This window comes from Mus pahari, chromosome 12 (assembly GCF_900095145.1).
Source record: "Mus pahari chromosome 12, PAHARI_EIJ_v1.1, whole genome shotgun sequence".
Taxonomy (NCBI): domain Eukaryota; kingdom Metazoa; phylum Chordata; class Mammalia; order Rodentia; family Muridae; genus Mus; species Mus pahari.
Window position 1 is genome coordinate 6,350,843 of NC_034601.1, and position 22,485 is coordinate 6,373,327.

The following is a 22,485-nucleotide window of genomic DNA, read 5'->3' on the forward strand; positions in this document are numbered from 1 at the left end:
TCTCTCTCTCTCTCTCTCTCTCTCTCTCTCTCTCTCTCTGTATGTGTGTGTGTATGTGTAGGCTAAGAACCACAGGAGAGCTGAATTCACCCTTGTATATGAGTGTATGTGTCTGTGTGTACATGTGTACACATGAGTGTGTATGTGTGTGTTTAAAAGTTTTGCAGTTCTTTATGTATTTTAGATATTAGCTCAACTGAAGTATAACGGGCAAAGCTTTGGAGAACTTATTTTGTATTCTAACTTAAAACAGTAAAATAGGAGCTGGAGAGATGGTTCAGCCAAGAGCACTGGCTGCTCTTGTAGAGAACCCAAGTTCAATTTCCAGAACCCACATGGTGCTCACAACCATTTGTGATTCCAGTTCCAGAGCATCAAGATCCTTTTTGGACCACAGGTGATATATGCAAAAGCACACAGGGAACATATTCATAAAGTAAATAAATTTAAAGGACAAAATAAAAATATTCAATAGAGAAACAGAAGAGCTTTCTAACTCCACATGGCAATGGTGTGGAGACTGAGAGCTGCAGGACAGCCGTGCTCACCCTCGGAGGCTTCTGGGAGCCGAGCATCACCTCAGCTGCCCTGTTTAACAGGACCTCACCCAGACCTGAGCACAGGATGCCCAGGGTGAGATGCTCCAGAGAAAGGACACTCTAGATCACAGTCACTCGCTCCCTGTACTCCACCCCAATCTATGGACGCCTCAGTGGCTGACAGGAACAGGAACTTACGTTGTCAATGGTAGAAATGAACAGGAGTGTCGTGGACACGATGTGGAAGACAATGATGAAGGCGAGAATCACCAACATGTTCACAGGGCAGTGAAGGCCAAGGGGGCAGCGGGAAGTCCAAAGAGGGATGAGGAGACAAAGACGGCGAGAGACAAGTCCAAACCTGTCAACAAGACAAAACTCGAATCAACGACTTCTGACAGGAGCTCAGAAAAACGTATGACCGTTCTTCCCATCTTCTTGCTTGGAATCTTCACCACAGCAAAGTCTGGAGGGCTCTGCAGTGCTGGATCTAAGTGGAGCAGAGGCAGTGAAGGTCAATTCAAAGCTCTCTCTGCTTCAGAGCTGAGGCCTGTAGATGTCTTGCTTTGCATGCAGGAGACCCGGGATTTGATGCCCCACCGCTGCATAATGCCTCTAATCCCAGCATTTGGGAAGTGGAGGAGGGAGGATTATAATTGCAAGTCCTTAGTGACATGGTGAGTCCAAGAGGCCAGCCTGAGTTACACGAGGCCCTGTCTCAAAAGCAACAGAGCCCAGACACATGGATCTACAAGTCCTTGTCACACCAACAATGGAAACCTGATGACCTAAGTTAACCCCCTGGACCTTACTTCCAAGTGGAGGGAGAGACTCGACTCCACAAAGTTGTCCCCTGACTGCCACGTGTGTACAGTGGCATGCATACACATATAACACAAACCATATGTGCACATACATACATTTTTTTGGTGCTTTTTGTTTTTTGTTCTTTGAGACAGGGTTTCACTATGCAGTCCTGGCTGGCCTAGGACTCACTGTAGACCATGCTAGCCTGGAACTCACAGAGATCCACCTGCCTCTGCCTCCCAAGTGCCATAATTAAAGGTATGTGCCACAGAGTTCAGCTTACATATACATTTGAACAATGTTGGCTCCTGAAATATTCATACAATGTATGGTAGATAGGTTTTATTTATTTTCCTCTCTGATCTCACAGGGAGACTACACTTTCCAGAATCCCTTAGGATGGGCACTTTGGGTGGGCCAGTACAGCAAGGTGACGCAGAAACCTCATACCTTGGATTGAGATCATGATTGACAAGACTGGATATTCAGCCCCTGAGATTTCTGGGTAATTGTTTTTAAACTCTGATAGGACAATCTGAATCATACAGAACAGGAAGCAACTTCAAAGAGAAGCCAAAGTCCTATACCACACTCAGGAAAGACCGGCCACTCAATGTGTGAGCAAAGAAGCAAGAAGGAATGGATGCCTATGGTCAGCTCTTCTTCTTGTGCACTGAAGGACCAAGGAATGGTGCCACCCAGAGTGGATGTGTCTTCCCACCTCAAGTAACCTAGAGAAGATAATCCCTCAGGCATGGCCAGAGATGTCTCCCCGGTGATTCTAGATCTCATCAAGTTGATAGCTAAGACTTATCACACCCATGGTTCAGTGCAGGCTGTTTTCTTAACAGGAATGCTACCTAAGAAATGTGACTTCAGGAGCTGGCGAGATGGCTCAGTGGGTAAGAGCACTGACTGCTCTTTCAAAGGTCCTGAGTTCAAATCCCAGCAACCACATGGTGGCTCACAACTACCCATAATGAGATCTGATGCCCTCTTCTGGTGCGTCTGAAGACAGCTACAGTGTACTTATGTATGTAATAAATAAATCTTTTTTTTAAAAGAAAAAGAAATATGACTTCAGTGCATCCCACCAGCAGACACAGAGTGTCCATCTGTCCCACAGTTGGTAGGGCCAGCTGGGCAGCTGGTTATAGTCTGTCGCATTCACTTACTTTTCTTTTGTAATCACAAAGTACTCTGGGGCTGGAGGTCTAGCTCAGTGGCAGTGGGCTGGCCTAGATGTGCCAGATCCTGGAGCTTGAGCCCAGGACTCTGTGTGTGTGTGTGTGTGTGTGTGTGTGTCACAGACAGAAAGACAGAGACGGACTGAGAGATAAAAAAGACACAAGCAGAGATAGAGAGAAAGAGACAGAAAGAAAACCGGAGAGAGATAAGAAAAGGAAACAGTCCCAGAGCCATCTATAGGTGGGGAGCTACACTAGCAGAACGGCCTGAGTCTAGGTCCCCATGGAAAGTGTACAGGACACAGTGTACCTGTTAACTCCCACCCCTACCCCATGCAATGGGGAGGTGATGGCCAGAGCCTGAGGGTCGACTAGCCAGTCTAGCCAAAATGGTGAACTCCAGGTTCACGAGAAATCCTGTCTTAGAAAACAAGGTGGAGACTGATGGGGGAAGACAACTAATACTGAGCTCTGGCCATACACAACTGCACAAGGACCGGTGAGGGGTCCACATACAGACATGCACACACCAGTCAGGGGGTCCACACACAGACATGCATAGCACACACAGGGAAAGATTTATTACATGCATAACATTTTTAGGGAAAGATGCTATATTGTGATAAAATATCAATAAAATAAAACTTGCCCCTTGTGGCTTTATATTCAAATGCTATATCTCCATTACTGCTCCCCAGTTCTAGAGCAACCTGTCGCTCTCACATGAAATGGGTACCCACCCAACTCTAAGTCTCTGGACCAGTCTACGTGGACGCTCGACAATGGAATGGAATAGTTTGTGATCTTTTGTGTCTGGTTTCTCAACTTAGTTTTGTACCCCTACATTATAGCACAGTCATGGTCACGTCCTCAGATACAGTGAAGACCCAGCCTTCAGGATGTGCTTACCTCAACAGTTTGAGTGCCCACAGATGCGAAACAGAATTGTCTCTGGCACTAAGTGTCCTGCCGGCTTCTCTGATGGGCATGCCCTGGACACAGGCTCTGCCCCCTCTGCCAGTTCTCTCTCCCCAACATGCTTCCTGTCCCTCTGTTATTCCCTCTGGAACTGACTGAGGCTTGTGGGCTCACACCAGCTAGTTTCTGAGCCTAGAAATCATCACATGACCCGGGAGATGTAAAGCCACAGAAGACATTCAGGGAGGTCCGGGCAGCCATTCTTGAAGCAGCCAGCTCAGAGATTCCTCCAATTCTCCACTAAGGGACAAATTCCCCTTTGTGGAGGCTGTATTGCGCCCAGTGCCACCACACACTGACTCCAAATAACTGCACTCCTGACCTTCCAATAAAAGCTCCCTAGCAAGGCTGAATGCCACAGCACTGCCATCTGCCCAAAGGCCGGGTCTCCAGGACAGAACTCCAAGACTGTAATGGTGGTCTTCAGAGAACATAAGACATAACACAAACATGCACACGTACAAAACTGAAAACTCCTAAAAACGAATGGAAGCTTTAACCGCTTCTCAAAAGTATGGTATTCAGACAAAACCTGACTTCATTATTTCTGGTGTGTATTCGATGGAGGGCACATGTACCATACAGCGTAGAAGTCAGAGGTCAACTCTTGGGAGTTGGTTCTCATCTTCAGCTGTGGGCTCAGTGTGTGTCCTCCGGTCATCAAGCTTGGCAGTCAGCAATTTTACTCAGTGGGTCATCCTGACAGCCTGATTGTGGATGTGCACCAGCGTGGCATTAGCTAACACTAATTCCTCACATAGTGTGGAAGAGCCCATTCTAACCTTTCTGAATACCCCATGGAAAAAGACATAGATGACTGTCAACATTGTCTCCATTGCCCCCTCCCCATTTCCACCCCACACTCCTGGTATATAGAATTTAATAGAATCTTTTAGTTGTACTTTTTAAAATATTCTTTCTTTCTTGTAATACCGTTTATAGTAGTGATACACAGCATCCTTTCAAACAAACCCATTCAGGTTTTAAAGCAATTAATTGGAGAAAATTACTATGTTAAGCTTGTGTTCAGGTAGATGTGTGGGAGGACTAGGAGCTCATAACCAGCTTTGGTGGCATAGATAGTGAGCCTGAGGCTAGCCTGGGCTACAGGAAGGCCTGTCCCAAAAAGGAAAAGGGGGAGGAAGAAAGAGATGAGAGAGGAAACAAGAGAGGGAAGGGATAGGAGGGGAGAGGGGTAGAGGAAAGAAGGGGAGGAAAGGGGAGGGGGTAGAGGAGGGAAAGGGAGGAGAGAGAGGAGGGGAGGGGAGGGGAGGGGACAGGAGGGGAGGGGAGAGGAGGGGAGGGGAAAGGGGGAGAGATGGGAGGTGTTTAACACCGTGATTACAGCTCCTGACTGGGTTTCACATGAATTCTGGGGATCTGAACTGTGGTCCTCTGGCTTGCCAGGCAAGCACCTCACCACAGAGCTGTCTCCTCAGCCCCTTATTAACTTCCTTTTTAAATGCTTACTCCATTTGTTTATTTTACATGTGACCCTGGGCGTGGGCCTGTCACAGTGTGCTTGTGGCAATCAGAGGGTAACTGCGGAACCAGTTCTCTCTCTTTCCAGAACTCCCAAAGCAGGTAGTCAGGACCAGAGGCAGTCGCCTTTACCTGCTGAGCCATCCTGACAGCCTGTTAACTTCTTTGTTGATTTAGTGTGTTGGGGTACACTATGCTCATCAGGGACAGCTTTCAGGAGGGGTTCTCTCCCTCCACTGGGCCGAAGTAGCTCTGGCTCACTTGTGCTGCACTCGAGGTTCGTCCCTTTACACACAACACCCCTGCCCCTCTCTTGTCACCTAAGTGTCTCTGTACAGCTAACTGTCATCCCTGTCTGGTCATCATGTTGCCTTCTTTTTTCTCCAAGAATGCCAGCCCATCTCTCTGTCTCTGTTCTTTCATTTTTCCATACTTCTTTATATATTCTTCCTACATTTTAAAAAATAACCCAGGTCTTGATTACAGAGGCCTAGATACAAGTCCACCCCTCGCAGAGGCCATTCCCACTCTGCCCCTCTCCTGGCTCTGTCCTCCCCAGACCCTTCCCATGTGCAGCCTCAGCGGCGGCGGCTGCCCCAGGCTGAGCCATCCACACACCTAAGGGACGACCAGCCAATCCCACTGTGGGCGGCTAGAACTGCAGACCTGTAGGAACAGATTCCAGAAGCTGGGTGCCCAGGGGATCCATCCCACATGAAACCAGACTCACTGTGATGAAGGGTGGAGTTGTGTTTACACAGCGTGTCTTCCTGTCAAGCCTCATGAAGCTACCCGAGCAAGGGCTCGTTAGCCCCATTTCACAGATGACAAACTGAGGCTTCTAAGGACTTCAGAGCAAGACCCAACCCTTGGTCCTTTTCTGCATTTCTCTGTCCTTCTCTCTCCCACTCCTTCACAGATTCAGAGACCAAGGAAAGCACTGGCCCTCCAATGACACCACTCTCACCTTGCCAAGAATTGTGGGGTACTGTTTGCAAGGTGCTGTTGATGGGCAGGGCTCAGGACTGGCCTACAGGCAGCCCGGGGCCTCCTCCTGTCCTTCCTTCATATAATCCCCAAGGCAGGAGCCCAGGACTCCTCTTTCGCCAAGAGGAAGTAGCTTTGGCACAGGCCACATCCGTGCAGAGAAATCAAGCATCTAAGGAGGGTCTACTGTTTGGATGGCTGCTCTGTCCCTCCTGTCCCTTCCTACCACACCTCCCTATAACTGACACCCAGGCCTGGGCTAGGACCATTACCAGAAGGACAGACACAAGAGCAGGCTGGAGGTGTGGGGCCTTCCGAGGCAGACCTGAGTTAGCCGATGAGATCTGGGCAGTCAAGTCCAAACCCCTCCACCCACAGTCTTGCTCCATGAGTACTGGCCCAGCCCTGGGAAGGGTCAGCCAGAGAAACGCTGGGCCATGCCAACTGAGGAAATCTGGTACCCACCTTGAGCTCGTGCCTCCACCCCAGGCTCCTAGAGCCCAGGCCTTTTGTACTCCCTTAGCGTGCCAGCAGAGAGTGGCTCTGGCCTCTGTTTTCAGGAAAACAGAGCACAATGCAGCCTCCTGGGCCGGTATCTGGACACCAGCCAGAGGGAATGTTGAGGCTTCTGGGATGCCTTGGGGACAGTGGAAGCCCACGGGCCCTGGGCAGTCTAGCTTCATGCTCAGGCTTCACACTGGGGCTCTGGGCCAGCATTTGGCTCTGTCCGGAAATGGCCACAGGCGGGACACTGGAATTTGGCGGAGCCCCAGTGCAGAAGCCACAGAGACTGAATGGCTTGTCTGCACCCCTGTAGGTCTTCCAGCCCAGTGGCATAGTAATAACATCAGCAGTAACCATGACATCAGCAATAAGGGCAGCCAATGTGCATTGCCCGAGTATACCAGACTCTCCCAAAGGAGCTGTTATTCATGAAATGAACTCTGACTGAGCACCTGCTGTATACCAGGCACTCAGTGACATGTGAATACCTGAACACTGTGAGTTCTGTGCATCATAGGAGCTTCTAGCCCCAGGAAGTCCAAGGGTATATAAACAGACAGATGTGGCTTACCAGTGTGTACAGTGGTATGGTAGGCCCTGGGTGAAATAAATAACACCCAAGCGTGGTCTCCAAAGTAAGCACCAGAGGATGCCCCGAGATGCTGAGATGAACCTATGCAAGGGGAGCATGTGCCCAACAGGAGCTGAACTCCGGCTGGCAGAAGCTTAACAAACCTGACGAGCTGTGGGGCAGCCATGGGGAAAAAGCCCCAGGCCCAGATTGACTCACTGGTTAACTCAGCCAAACATTTAAAGGGGAATAACCCCAATTCCAGGAAGCCAAACAGAGGTCAATGATCATCCCACCACTGGCCGTTGTGTAAGGTTGACTGACATGACTGGACAACACTACAAGAATGGCCAGCCCTGAAAACACATAACAGTAAAATCACATGGGCTTAACAGGCTCTATTTAGGAGTAAGTGTGTGTGTGTGTGTGTGTGTGTGTGTGTGTGTGTGTGCATGCAATAACAATTAGTGAAGAAAGAAGCCATGGATTTGAAGGAGAGCAAGGAGAGGTATATGGAAGGGTTTAGAGGGCGAAAAGGAAACAGAAAAATATTGTAATTTGATTATAATCAAAAAGAGAGAGACCAGAGTCCCAGAGTCCCTCATATGCATGAAGGAAAAGGTTAATAGTTTCAGCAAATTAGAGAGTGTGTGTGTGTGTCTGTCTGTCTGTCTCTGTGTGTATGTGTGTCTCTGTGTGTGTATGTGTGTCTCTGTGTGTGTATGTGTGTCTCTGTGTGTGTCTGTGTGTGTATGTGTAGGTGGAAGGACAACTTTTGGGAATGGGTTGTGTGTAAGTAAAGTCTGAGGCTCAAACTCAGGTTGTCAGGTTTGGTGGCAAGTACATTTACCCACTATGTCCCATGCTGTGAGATCTCTAGGAAGTGGGCCTGGCTGGAAGTAGGTAAGGAGGGGTGAGTCTTTGAAGATGAGAGCCTGACCTTCCTGAGTTTCTTCATACTGTCTGCCTCCCAGTCCACTAAGACTGAGGAACTCGGGCCACACACTCCTATTGCCACGCCCTCCCCATCAGCATAGGTTGAAATCCCTCTGACATCATAAGTCAAACAGACCTTTCTCCCCTTCAGTTGTTCCTGTCAGGAATGTAAAAGTAACAGCTGTGCGGGATCCATCCCACCACGGAACCCCAGCTGACCTTGCTAGGTTTTATCTACAAAAGGTGGCAGAAAGGAAGCTGTCCAGATTCTGACTGACAGCTTTAAAAGGTGCATGTGTCCCCACTCCTTGTCCTCTGTCCTGAGGGCCTGGACAAGGCCAGACTGGCTAGCTGAAGTATATAAGGCCACATGGTTCACAGACAGGCTATTCTGGAAAAGACATCCCTACCCTAGCTGTGCACAGAGACTCAGAACCCTAACTTTTCTCTCTTTCCCAGAGCCCAACGGAACACAGCCTAGAGTGCCCACCTGGGGAATCATAAACCAAAGCCGTGTTTTCTGTTGAAGTTGTCACCCTCTGGGAAGATTTTTATACAGCAAGAGCTGACTGATACTTGGAGACAACACTGTTTTGTTCCAGTCGGAGTTCCTCAAGGACAGAAACCACTTCACATCTCCCCCAGTGGCAAGGCTGCTCAGCAAATACTTGTTAAGCTTATGCGGAGGTTCTAGCAGGGAAGCACGGGTACTCTAAACCCTTGAGTGTGGAGGTCAGCCCTCCTCTATCATAGAAACATACCCTCAACAATCCAGGATGACAAGTATCACAGCCAGATGACCTCACACACAATACTTGTTGAATAATTACTGTTATTCCACCGGTGACTGCTTCCTGCCCCAGACAATGACAGTGCTCACCCTTGGCATCCAAGGGGCTCCCTGTAATTAACACTAGTCAGTAAACCCAGTAAATCCCACAGAGGGTGCTTACAGTATAGGTATTTATGTGTGTGTATGCGGTGGGGGCTGGCTTGGAAGGGGCTCCTAGGGGTGAGGAGGGCTCCAGATTCAGGGTGCTCCCAATACATGAACCCATTAGCAATATTCTTTTCATTCTAGAGCACTTCCTATTAGTGACTCAGAAATAATCCCAGATAAAGTCCTCTTAATGGACACTTCCGCTTTCATAAGGGACAAGAGCTGTCACTTCTGTAGATGGGTTTTGCAGGCAGCTCATTTAGGAAACCAGATCTGATTAGTTAGTAAGTCAATAGAGGAAGGAGCCATGAATCAGTTCAGGGGCAGGAAGTAATTCCTGCAAAAGGAGGTTCAGACACAGGCTGGGCTGGGGATGTGACTAGCGTGGTACAGCACTTGCCTAGCACGCACAAAGTTCTGGGATTGATCCCCAACACCACATAAGACTGGACATCATACATAATGATACATGTCTGAGAACCCAATACTTGGAAAGTTGAGGCAGGAGGATCAAGAATTCAATGTCACTCTTGGCTATATAGCAAGACTGACACCAGCTGAGGTTTACCAAAGACTTGTCTAATAATAATAATAATAATAATAATAATAGTAATAATAATGGACAGCCACAGACTGGAGCCAGGTAGACTGAATGGGTGTACTGTATAACTGTTGTGCCTTGGTTTCCCCATTCAAAAACAGTGTGGGTGGCATGGATATACCCACCTCTGGGGCTACTGGGAGATAGTTAGATAAAAGTGATTTTACCAGAGCTGGCTCACGGCTATGCTATGGGCCTGCAGTCATCACCAGTCAGGAAGTAGACCCTTGAGAGCAGAGGTACCACAAACAAAGCCACACCCATGGTAAAGATCCATGAGGCTGACTGAAAGAGCACCTTGACTGTAGAGAGCTGGAATGTGGCAAGTCTGGATTACCTTGCTCTATACTTTAGTCCTCCTGACAGCAATTCATGGATGTTAGACCCGACATCTTGTGACCGTCAGGTGAATCCTTTTGGAACATTCAAGCTTGCCAGAGTGGCAGCCACCAACCACAGGACCTGAGGATGTCAGCAGACGGCGTGAGACCTCTTGCAGAGCTCACCTCCAGTACCTATCTGCCCCCCTCACCAGTATATCTAGAAAATGCCTTGTTTGGTGACCTCCTGTTGTTCTGTGACTACAAAGAGCTCATGTAACCAATTCCACTGGAACATGTCATTCAGGGCAACCAGAGCTTATGTTCCCTGGGCCACTGCTGTCATTCGCTTTGGACCTAGAGCTGTGTTTTGCATAAACTCCTTGGAATCCCCTCTCCCATCTCCTGGCTTTCCCCACTGCCAACTTTATTTGCCCAGTACCCTTGCAGGGCAGTCACCAGGAGAATAAACCATCTGGGCTGTCTTTAGGAGGGCGGGAAACAGGCAGCTGTCATGGGGACAACAGGGATGTTTAGGAATTACCCTAGCGGGCCCACATGGACATCTGCCCACAGGGCATCTTGTCCCTAATATCCAAGCACTGTGGAATGAGCAGTCAGACATCTGCTCACTTCTGAAGCCTGCAGCTCTATAAGCGGAAGCATCTGCTCACTAAGGAAAGCCCTCAAAAGTGCACTGGGAGAGTCACATGGAAGCAAGGCCACCACCTATGGGCATCCAGACAAATCCCTCACTGCTAAAGAAGGTCCAAGTGCCAGGCCAGCTAGTTCTCTGCTAAAACAAGATGCCATGTGTGGATGGGAAGTCTTCAAATGTGTAAGCGCAAAGCCAAGATTTCCTCTTGAAGGTTTGAAGGGGAATTGAAGAAAGATTTTTGCTTTACTTAATGCTACGTGCCTGGTCCTATTAAAGTGTTGGGGGCGGGGGCGGTAAAATGGCTAGGCGGGTAAAGACCCTTGCTCCATGCCTGACCATTCTAGGTCAATCCTCAGAACCCACACAGAAGGAGGAAAACCGACTCTTACAAGCTGTTCTCTGACCTTTACACATGTGCTCTGGCAAACCAGTGCCCAGCCACATCCACACAGACATAAGTAAATGTAATCAAAACAAATAAGCAGCCAGTGGGGACTCAGCTTCTGCTGTTCTTTGTGGTACTGATGACTGAACCGCCTGCGTGCTGGGCAAACGGCCTACCCCTGAGCCACACCTCCAGGTTCCCTGACCTACACTGTAAAAAATAAGTTCTGAGACACGGTCTTACTCAGCTACTGCAGCTAGTCTTGAACACAACTAGTGTTCCTCCCGCTTCAGCCTCCCGAATAGGAGAATTTCAGACCAGACCTATCAGGTCCAGTGGGAGTGTGATACGGGTCAGTTTGTCTGGGTGTTGCTGAGAAGGTAAAAGGGGTAAGATCCACATCTGAACCCATAGGCTTTGGAGCAAACAGAGAGCCTTTCCAGATGTGGACAGGTCTTGTCTGATCAGCTGAAGGCCCGAGTAGCTCAAAAAGCCGATCTCCAATAAATGAGGGAATCTGCAGGCAGAGACGGCAAGCGCGCGGGCTGGAGACCGAGTCTGACCCCTAGGATCTGAAGGACGGAGGAGAGCACTGCCTCCTGAAGGTTGTCCACTGACCGTCCTTAAGAAGTTTTATTACATTGATTACTGTGTATGGGTGTACGAGCACCACACAGCACACATCTAGAGGTCAGAGGTCAACTGTATGGGGTCTGCGCTCTCCTTCCTCCTTTATATGGAGTCCAGTAATTGAACTCGGGTTGCCAGGCTAGCTCAGCAGGTGTCTTGACCCATTGGGCAATCCCTGGTCCTCAAGGAATAATATTTTAAGGACCAGTTGCCCTATGTTGCAAATTAAGGTTGCATTTAGAATATGCATACAATTTATAAAGTGTATACTTTTATATACTATATATAAAAAGAAGCTGAACCTCCCAGGCACAGTGTTCTTTTGAGACTCAGGAAGGAATGCTGCCTTCTGGGAAGTTTTTTTTTTTTTTTTCTTTCACTGTGGTGGATAGAATTCTAGGCTTTCCCATGCCAGGCGGGTCCTTGCCCGATGCCCCCATGCATCTACAGCTTTATTCTTGCTGTCTTACTACATTATCCAGGCTGACCAGGGATTTTCTCCGTGGCCCAGACTGGCCTTGAACCCCAAACAGCTGGAATTCCAAGCCTGTACCACCTAGATTGGCTTGGTTTACGTTTCTAATACCAAGACCCCACTGGTGCACACCTACCATTAACACTGCCAAGGAAGGCAAGCTCTTTATCTGGCCCGTTTTCACCTCCTTTACCTCCAGCCAACTCTGTCTCTAAGCATCCCAGGGCAGGTAAGCACCTGCTAAGCTAAGTGGGCCTAGACTCCTCAGCAGGCCGAGGACTGGAGGCAACCTGTACGTGCACATGTCAGTCCCTGAGTGGCAGCAAAGACTGGGTGCCATGGGGGCAGTCTGTGAGACTCCTCTGGTGAAAAGTGACAGGAAGTGAGGGAAGCAGGCTGGGCTTGCTGAAGACCCACCTGTGCCAAGCCTGCAGGAGGTGCCAGAAGGTGAGCAGTAGTAGTTTTGCCCAACCCTGAGACTCAGTGCCCGGGCCTTACTCCTGTGTCCAGCAGCCGTCTATGGAGGACAGACCTGGGACAGGGGCGACAGCACAGCTTCCAGAGGATAGATGTCGGGGAACCTGAGGGACTATCATTCCATGCTTTCAGCATCTGGGAAGACAGGTCCTCAGCCAGTGATGGATCTAGGGTAGACACCGTGAGTGCCAAACATACCCTTGCACCACTTACTGCTCTGCTTTCCCTTTAAAACGGATTAAGTTTACATGTGACTTCTTCTTCTCCTTCTTCCTCCTCCTCCCCCTGCCCCAGCAGAATCTCACATAGCCCAGGCTGCCCTCAAACTAGCTATATACCTCAGAAATCCCCTGATTTCTGCTTTCATCCCCCCCAAGTGAGGAGTATCCCTCTGTCACTCTGTCTCGCAGCATTTAAGGAACACTCAAGAGTAAATATGACACGTCACCTTTGTTCATTCTTGAATAGTTCTTGTTTACTACAGAAATCACCTCTAAGTGGCTTCAGGTACTTGGACTCCACCCTGCTGTGCCTGTGATTAAGCCCCTTTGGGCCCTAGTTTGGAAGAGTGACCTTGCATCTCCAGGACATAAACAGGTGTCACTTGGTCTGCTGTGACCCCAGCAGAGCCAAGTGTGTGTGTGTGGGGGGGGGGGGGTGGCAACAGACCTGATCCTGGCTGTCATCTCTGCTATCTTCCATGCCCTCCAGTCTGAGACTCCTCCCCAGGGGCCCAAGAAGGCCTGTGTACCTATCCTGGCTGACGGGATGCAACCGTGCACTCTGTGGACACAGAAGCAAGGTACCTGTGCCTGCCACCCCTAGCCACTCAACACAATGCCACTGAAAGTGGCCAGGAAGGGAGTGCGCCCTAAGGAATGTGCTCCTCTGAAAGGAGGGAGCATACACTGCTCACAGCAGGGGGAAGGAAGGCAAGCTAGCCACAGTAGAAACAGGTCAGGCTCAGGCAGGTCAGGCTCAGGCGGTTAAGAGCTGGAGCCTGCTGGTGGTGCACGCCTTTAAGCCCAGCACTCAGAGGGCAGACAGGTGGATCCTAGATCTCAAGGCCAGCCTGGTCTACGGAGTGAGTTCCAGGACAGCCAGAGCTACACAGTGAAACCCTGTCTCAAAACAAAACAACAACAACAAACAAACAAAGAAAAAAAAACCAAGAGATGGATCCTGCAGGAACCTGTCTACTTAGCATATCCCAGGTAGGGTGATAAATGCCTGTAATCTCACTGCTCCGGAGGTGGAGACAGAAAGATGACCAGTCTTCACACTGCACTGGAATGTGAGGTCAGACTTCTTTCCAGCTGAATTCCAGGATATCACAGGCTACAGGATATCCTAAGAGGAGCCCATAATCTCAGATCTAGAGGCTGAGGCAGAAGACTGTCAGTTCAAAGCCAGCCTGGGCAATTTAGATCCAGTGTCAAACTTGTAAAAAGAAGAATGAGGGCCGGGATGTAGTTCAGTGACCGAGCTCTTGTCTAGCATTGAGGAGCGCTGGGTTCAATCCACAGGACCACCAAAGAGAGTCAGAGGAACTAGGTAAAGCCCGGTGACCACGGCACAAAGGTGGCCAAGGGCTGAATATTAACAGAAGCTGATGAGTTCGAGGAAGGAGGCAGTCTGTGCTCAGCACTCCTGGGGGACCTGAAAAACCACCTGCGAATGGCCACACCCTCCCAAGGGGCTGATGTCACTCCCGCCAGTGGGAACTGGGAATTGCATTTTATCACAGCTCCCTGGGCGGTTTCTGATGGGCAGCCAGCCAAAGACTTTGTAGCCAGATCATGCAAAGCCTCATTTGGGAGGGGGGCAGGGGGTGAAAAGGGGGCGGGGGGGGCTTTATTTTAGGAACAATCGAAACCACTGAAGTCTCTCAGGAGGGTGAGATCAGAGCTTTGCCTCTGATCCTTCTAGGCAAGTATGGAAGGTGGGTCTCAGGGCCAGGGCAGACATGGAGACAGTCCATCTGTGCCTACTGTGAAGATAAAACAAAGGATAGAAGGGAATCAAAAGTTTGGATAGTCTATCAATGAGAAAGATAATGTGGTCTAGGCCAAGATGGTGGCCCTGGTGAGCGAGAGGGGGTCAAAAATAGGACCTGCAGGGAAAAGTGAAAGGCAGGTGCCGGCAGCCATAGCCAGTCGGTGATGCTGTTGTGGGCTCACTAAGGGCTAGGAAATTCGTCCTCAGCCTCCTTAGGTACTTGGATCCATGGTCATCTGGCTGGACTTTAGGACACATTCTATAGTGACAAAAGGTTATCCTGCCACCTTTGGACTTAAAAAAGAGCACATCACCTCATGACATTAACTGTCTCCATAGGTTCGTGTAAAGGAGGGGCTGGAGATGGCTCAGTTGATAAAAGGGGTTGCCTTGCGTAGGAAGACCTGAGTTCAATCCCCAGAATTTGTTTTTAAAAAAGGCTTTGAATACCGGTGCCTGCTTATAATCCAAGTGCTGAGAGGTTCACTGGCCTTCCAGCCAGTCTACTTGAAAGGTTCCAAACTAGTGAGAGACCCTACCTCAAAAGCCAAGGTGGACAACACCTGTGGAGCAACAAATAGCAGAGGTCGTCTTTTGGCCTTATGCACAATATACATATCAACACACACAGACTTCCACATACAGAATGCACTAAGAAGCAAAGGAAAGAGGTGACATGTCATCTTGTCATAGCCCTGGAGGACTGAGATCACCTATATTTGACATCCAGGATGCCCACTAGGACTTGCAGACCAAAAGAACATTCTGGGCCCAAAAGATCAGATTATTTCAAGAGGAAAAAGCATGTTTTGACAGAAAGAATCGAAGGGGGAATTGGTGTGTCTGATGGCGCCCGGGAGCCCCAGCAGCAGATCCTAACTTGCAAGCTGTGAGATTGGAGCATGTTCCTTGACAGGCTCATTCAGGAGAACAGAGATAATAACAGTTTCTACCTTTAAATGAGTGCAGGGAGGTTCCGCACGTGGCCGGCAAACTGCTCTAAAGGCAGCAGTGGTAATTACTGTCATTACTGCTGATAACACTGCTAAGTAGGGGCCATTTTCTCTTGCTTTAAATAATGCCAAGATAATGCTTAGTGTGAGACTCAAGTCTTCACCCATCTGCCTGAGATTTCTGCCAAGCCCTGGACACCCAATCCTGATGCTGTCACCTGCTTGGATGACTGCCACACGCATACTAGTTGGTCTTTCTTCTCCAAACCACTGCTAGTATTCATCCACAGCAACCAGAACAGAACTTTTCTTAAGCACTGGGCATCCACCATATGCCATACCACAGAGATGCCCACGGGGCTGGATGACAGCTCAACTCACCCACCGTCTTATTCCCAGATGACCGTAACCGCCTTTGTCCAGCTGAGGTCCCCTGCCCAGAGCCATGAGCACCCTGTATGACTCCTGCCTTCGAACCTGTGAAACCCAGTGCTCCCCCAGTGCAGGAAAGATCAACTCATTGGAACTAAGATTCAGACACAGCTCCCTGCTACAGATGAGACAGGAAGTCCCTCACTCACTCAGCTATACCAGTTCCTTGGCCTCCCTTTCCTCAGTGGTTAATCTAGATGATGCTTGCTTCTGGGCATTGTTCCTTTAATAAACACAATTCATATGAGGGCACAGAGCATGCAATGGGAGTTCTGTTTATTTTTATATAAACAGTACATGCTTTGATATATAGCTATTTTGGTTGTTGTTCGTGTGTGTGTGTGTGTGTGTGTGTGTGTGTGTGTGTGTGGTGAGCATGAGCGCACATGTGCTTCAGCATATATGTGGATGTCAGAGGTCAACTTCCAGGGTTGGTTCTTCCTTTCCACCATGGATTCTGAGACTCTAATTCAGGCTGTCTGGCTTCCACAGCAAGGACTGTTTACCCAATCATCCATTTTACTGTCCCTCGCATAAATTTGATCATGTGTATTTGTGTATGTGTTCATGTGTGTGCAGATACAAGCAACTCATGTGCATGTGAGGCCAGGGGACCTCAATACACATTATTTCTCCCTCCCTTCCTTCTTTTCTTTTCTTTTCTTTTCTTTTCTTTTCTTTTCTTTTCTTTTCTTTTCTTTTCAGACAGAGTCTCTCACTAGTCTGAACTTAGCAATAGGCTAGGTTGGCCAACCAGCAAGCCCCAGAGATCCACTACCTCTGCTGGCCAGCACTAGGAAGGCAAGCACATTCAGTCTTTTGTTTGTTTGTTTTGTTTTTTTTCTTCTTGGTGTTGTTTTTAATGTGAGTCTTGGGAGTCAAACTCATATCTGTTTTGCTTTTTTTTTCTGATGGAGCTATCTCCACATCACAATAATTTTATTAAAAAAAAAATTCAATGATGCACTGGGCAGCAGTGGTGCACACCTTTAGTCCCAGCAATCAGAAGGCAGAGGCAGGCAGATCTCTGTGAGTTTGAGGTCAACCTGGTCTACAGAGTGAGAGATGCTATCTCTGAAAACAAAACAAAACAAAGACCAGTAATGTAGCCTTGTGATAGAGTACCTTTCCCTGTAAGTCACCTTGATAGCCCAAACTTGTTCTTCTTTTTTTGGTTTTTTGAGACAGGGTTTCTCTGTATAGCTCTGGCTGTCCTGGAACTCACTTTGTAGCCCAGGCTGGCCTCGAACTCAGAAATCCGCCTGTTTCTGCCTCCTGAGTGCTGGGATTAAAGGCGTGTGCCACCACGCCCAGCCAAACTTGTTCTTCTTAATGCTATAAAATATTCTGTAAAATGCCTGAAGGTTATTGTAGTTACTGTCCCCAGAAGCATGGCTACCGGGAGAATACTGAGTATGTCCAGCCCCACAGGCTTAAGGAAATCCTAGCACATCATATTACAAGCTTCTCTGGAATGGGCAGGTACACCTTGACTCAGCAACCCCTGACTAGATGATTGTCGCCTTGGAAGATTGGGGATACCTCTGCCAGATTGCTCATAGAAGACAGCTGCTTAATAACATTCACATGGTAGCAGGAGAGAACCAACTCCTAAAAGTTATCCTCTGCTACATGCACATGATGACATGTATGTGACTTCATACACACACACACACACACACACACACACACACACGTAGTAGTAGTAGATCACTTAAAGTATCAGAATACATTGTATGAATATATGAAATTCTCATACAACTATTTAAAATGTTATACTAAATATGTGTGAAATGTGTCCATTCCAGTCCCCATTAGACAACGCCCTTCTGAAAAAGCAGCCACAGAACACTAAGATTTTTGCCAAACTTGAAGATCACCTGTGCTTATTAACTACTTTATTTTTTTAAAGTGTCTAGAGTTTTAAAAACCATCATCTTTCAGCTGACACCATGCAGCAACTGTGAAGCTATGGATTCATGTGCCACGTAGGATTTTTTTCAGATACCAACCAAGGAGAATATATAATTAGTCTTTCTTCTTTCTATGTCAGGACATAGACCTTTTATTTTAAAATTATCCTGGGCACCAGCAGAAATGCATAACACCTAGAGGAAAATCATCACATGCCACATTTACTCAGTGAAATGTTTAAAAATACCTTTCATTTCAAAGAAAGCTAAGGTGACAATATGGGTTGGTGACAGCACGTCAGGAGGAAATATTGAGGGCCAGCAAGATGGCTCAGTAGGTAAAGGCGTTTGCCACCAAGACTAGCCTGAAGACCTGAGTCCAATTCCCAGGACCCATAGGGTAGAAGGAGAGAACCAACCTTCACACACGTGTGCCGTGAGATGTGTACATGCCAACACATACATATACATACAAGATAGGCATAATAACAATTTTAAAAAGGAAGGAAAATCTTACATGAGGACTCTGTTACTGAGGAACCAGCCTTAGTATAGGAGCAATTTGTAGTGAGGTCTAAGCTGTCCGTCTGTAGCCTGTATCATAACCACTATTTTGCATCCCAGATTTCTGAGAATAGTATTAAATACCAAACACCACACTGGCGACCCATCACTCAGCTCTGAACCCTGAGTCCTAGGGAAGCTTCTAGAATCTGGTGCAGTCAATCCTGGCAAGAAAGGAGCAGCTGTCTGGAGGCCTCCGTCCCCAAGGAACAGAAGTCTGGCTGCCCAAGGAAGGTGCTGGCCAGGGGCTCAGTTCCGAATCAGACGAGAACTTACTAAGGGAAGGCAGCATCTCAGCCAGGAAGAGGAAGGACCATCTACTTGGTTTCGCTCCAGCCTCCCTCCTCCCTACATCCTGCCCCAAGATGAGCCCAGCAGCTGCGACTGAGAATCCCCAGATGCTCAGGGAAAAGGACCCAGTCCTTGAGTGTTTCCCCTAGCATTCCTCCACTGGGATACTAGACAAATGACTTATGCCACAAGAGTCCCTCGTGGCATGAGGCTGTGAACCCACGGACCCCTACCTGGCCACTCTTCAGCTGGGGTCTATGTCCACAGAGAAGCCTAGGTCTGCCACCAGCTCATACCATGTGACCCGCTGCCAAAGTGGAGCTTTCTAAATTCCTTTTCAGAACTCTTCACTATTTTGTGAACCCCCAGTGAATGCAGAGAGTGCTCCCCCCAAACACACACCCGTTGCAGGCATCTGTCCCCAGGTTGGCTAGCCTGGAGGAGCCCAAGTGTCTCAAGAATCCAGAGGTTCTCTGTTGTCATCACTATCTGTCCCAGCCACCAGCCTTACTTGGGGTGTCAGGTTACCAGTGAGCACTCTGGCTGGGTGGCAGCCCTGCCTCTGATATTTTTAGAGCTCTCCTGGGCCTGGCCCTAACAAGAGTCAGATGTGCTCAATCCTGATTCTGACAAAGGCTGTCTACATCCCACCTAAATCATGGTCTTAGGGCAACACCTGCAGAGAATGAGACAACGCCTCACTAGTGATGGGGTGAGGCAGGGGTACCTTCTCTTCTTATCCTCTCCCCAGGCTCAAACTCTGGTTCCTTGTAGCACAGAGGAACACACGCTTCGGCTCCAGCTCCAGCTCCAGCCTCTCTCTGCCAACCTTTAGTTGACTCCTCCAAAAGACTCTGCTCCCCAATCCCAAAACAGGGACCCAAGCCCACCTCTGGGCTCCAGTTGAGCTACCCATGGCTTTTGAAGGAGCTGCCCCCACCTTCACTTTTGAAACCCGTGTCAGAGCTCCCACCTGATAACAGACATGGGCATCAGTCACACGTTGCAACACACAAATATACAATTAGCTGTCCCCCAGGAGGTGACTGGACTCTTGACTCCTGGTCAACCTCAAGGTCCCAAGCCATTCCATGTGCCCTGGAAAGGTGTTTATTTAGTTCCTGTGGTGTCCCTCAGAGTAGGTTCACTGATGAGCAGGGAGGCTCTGGGAAGAGGGAAGGGGACCACAGGCGGTAGAGTGGCAGCACATACCTGGGTATAAACAAGAAACACTGGCAAATTGGCCCTCCTGGTGGTTAGTGCCTATGGTGAAGATAAGACTAATGAGAGAAAGGGATCCAGATGTCATTACCTGTAAGGAGGGAGGGTGTGTGTGTGTGTGTGTGTGTGTGTGTGTGTGTGTGTGGCTGCTAAATAAATATGCTCTGTATTTACAATTAAATTCTCCCTTGGGGCAGAGTGAGCTTGAGAGGGGCCTCTCTTGTTGGCAGGGCGGCACCTCCCCACCCCCTCTGCCCTCCCCTTCCCTACTGGCTCCCTCCCCAGCTTCCCACACAAACACCCTTGCCCAGATTGCAGGCCAACCTCAGCTTCTGCATTTGAGGGACAGAGAAGGCTCCAGGCAGTGTGACCTGCTCTCTCTGATTCTCCATTCTTGTGGGGGTGGAGGTGGTAAAGATCCAAAACCCCTTGGAGGAAAAACAGGTTCTGCACCTTCTGGCCACCCCTAGTGCCTCCCTAGGCTGTGGGCTGGGTATCTATCTGCCCAACACCTTGCAGGGGACCCACACTTCTTAAAAGGTCTCGCCCCATTTCCTGCAGCCCACTGAGGTATCTCCTGGTGGGAATGAGCTGGGACACAGAAAAGCTAGGGAGAAGGTGTGGCTTGACAGTCTTGAGTAGCTAACTCGGTCTCTAGGTCAGGTGTCTTCAGGAGGGTGTGCTGTACCCGGGACAGCCCAGAATAAGGCTTTCTGGGAGGAGGCACGAGAAGCCCAATGCATGCTCCCATTGGCCTTCCACATCCTCTTCCCTTGGGTCTCTCCTGTAACCTGCATGGATCCATCCTACAGAACCTCTACCCTTATTTAAAAGTGACATTCCAGGGAGAGGTGGTCAACCTCCATGTCTAGGTTTTGGGATTTCTCTCTGATGCGGAATACCCAAGCAGAGGCGGCTAGAGGTGTCTCATGTGCCTCTCACTGTGGTAAGAGCACAACGTTTATGATGTAAACCATTTGTAACTCTACAAGCACATGGCCTGAAATGAACCAGCAGTGTTGAGTGACACCCACCACTATCTCTTTCCATCATCCGCAATTAAATCTGTACCTGTTAAATAATCCAAAATTCCAGCCATCTCCATCGCCTGGCAACGATCACCACCCACTAGATTGCCTTTGAACTTGTAGGTTCTAGGTGCTTCATAGTAGTGGGGCCCTCCTGAACTGAGCCTAGAAGCTTCAGCCCTTCTCCAAGCTTGGCATGCACACTGTTATACCTCCTTTTCCTGTGGAATCGTGGATGCCATCCCTTCTTCCCTTTAAAGCCCACAGATCTGCCACAGTAGTCAAAAGCAGGCGGGGGGGGGGCATCCTTGGAGCTTACCCCCCAGGCTGGGACACCGTTAAGAACCCAAGGAAGCTGCCTCTCGCCTCTGTGGGGCGCCACGGAGCCCAAATCCGGAGGAGCGCGCGTGGCCCTCAGGTACCCGCGGACCAGGTCCAGTCTGATTGGTACTGCTTGGGACTCTGACGACTAGTACCACAGGCGACAAGTGGGCTACTCTGGACTTCCAGAGCTTTGGGCCAGCAGTGGTGGAGAGGGGATCCGCCCTGACTCTTTCCCAGACTTTTCCCGCCCGCTTGGACGCAAAAGGTGGCGAATGCCACTCAGGAGTGGCAGGGTGGCCTTGGGAGGCACCAAAAGGAAGGTCTGCGCCCCAGAAATCTGGAGAAGGAGAAGCAGGACTGCCGCACGAACCGCACCCCAACCCTTCCCCGTCAAGCACGGATCCCCTGGCCTGTCCCGATTCCTAAAGAGGGCAGACTGCTCCCCTGTCATTCGGGAACCCCGACGTCACCGCAGTCCCTGGTCGCGCCCCCAACTCACCGGGCACGAGCGTCTGGACACAGTGGCGGGGTGCGCGTGGGGCGAGGCGCCGGCTGTTTTGAAGCGAGCTGGGACTGCGCGGCGTCCTCCGCCCTCCGGGCTGCCGAGCCTCCTCCCCGCCGCCCTCTCCCGAGCCCGCCTCCCTGCCCATGATGTCAGGAGCCGCCGATCCAGGGGGCGGGATCACGGGGAGCCCGCCGGGGACCCCCCTTTCCCCTGCTGGGCCGTCCAGCGGCACTCTGCAAAGTTCGAAGTCTCCTGCTGGGATCATCGCTGCCCTTCTCATCTCTGCCGCCCCTCTTCTCTTGACTGCAGGGTCGGGACCCTGAGATTCCCACTTCTTTCTCAGCAGCCCTCTCTCTCTTTTACTAATTTAGCTGGTTGTTAATCTCTCCTGCCTCAGTTTCCTATGATAAAAAGGAAGGCGTGGTGGGACCCTGCCCTGAAGCCTAAAGGCCACACTCGGTGCCTCCTGGAGAGGCTGAGTTGATATGAGCCAAGCCATAACTGGAAAAATCAAAGTACCTTCCCCGAAGACCACCATCAGGACCAGTCTTAAGATTCCTTCCAGCCTGGCCAGGCCTGTTATCTGAACTACTGAGAAGTCTGAGGTAGAGGATCCAAGTTGTGGTCTCAATTGGGCATTGTATTCTTGCTTTCTCTTTTTCTTTTCTTAAGCACTTTTAATCTCTCTCTCTCTCTCTCTCTCTCTCTCTCTCTCTCTCTCTCTCTCTGTGTGTGTGTGTGTGTGTGTGTGTGTGTAGGCTAAGAACCACAGGAGAGCT

General features: G+C 49.4%; 1 protein-coding gene across 1 annotated transcript in view; it reads right to left on the reverse strand.

Moving 5' to 3' along the window:
• The window catches only part of Emp2 (epithelial membrane protein 2), a 30,728-nt gene extending 8,924 nt beyond the window's left edge, over positions 1-21,804 (reverse strand). The window contains exons 1-2 of the mRNA XM_021210008.2: positions 21,701-21,804; positions 738-900 (exon numbers count right to left, since the gene is read on the reverse strand). Coding sequence (XP_021065667.1) covers positions 738-815 — 78 coding nt within the window. The 5' untranslated portion in view covers positions 816-900; positions 21,701-21,804. The remainder of the gene's footprint in view (positions 1-737; positions 901-21,700) is intronic.
• Positions 21,805-22,485: the final 681 nt, after the last annotated feature.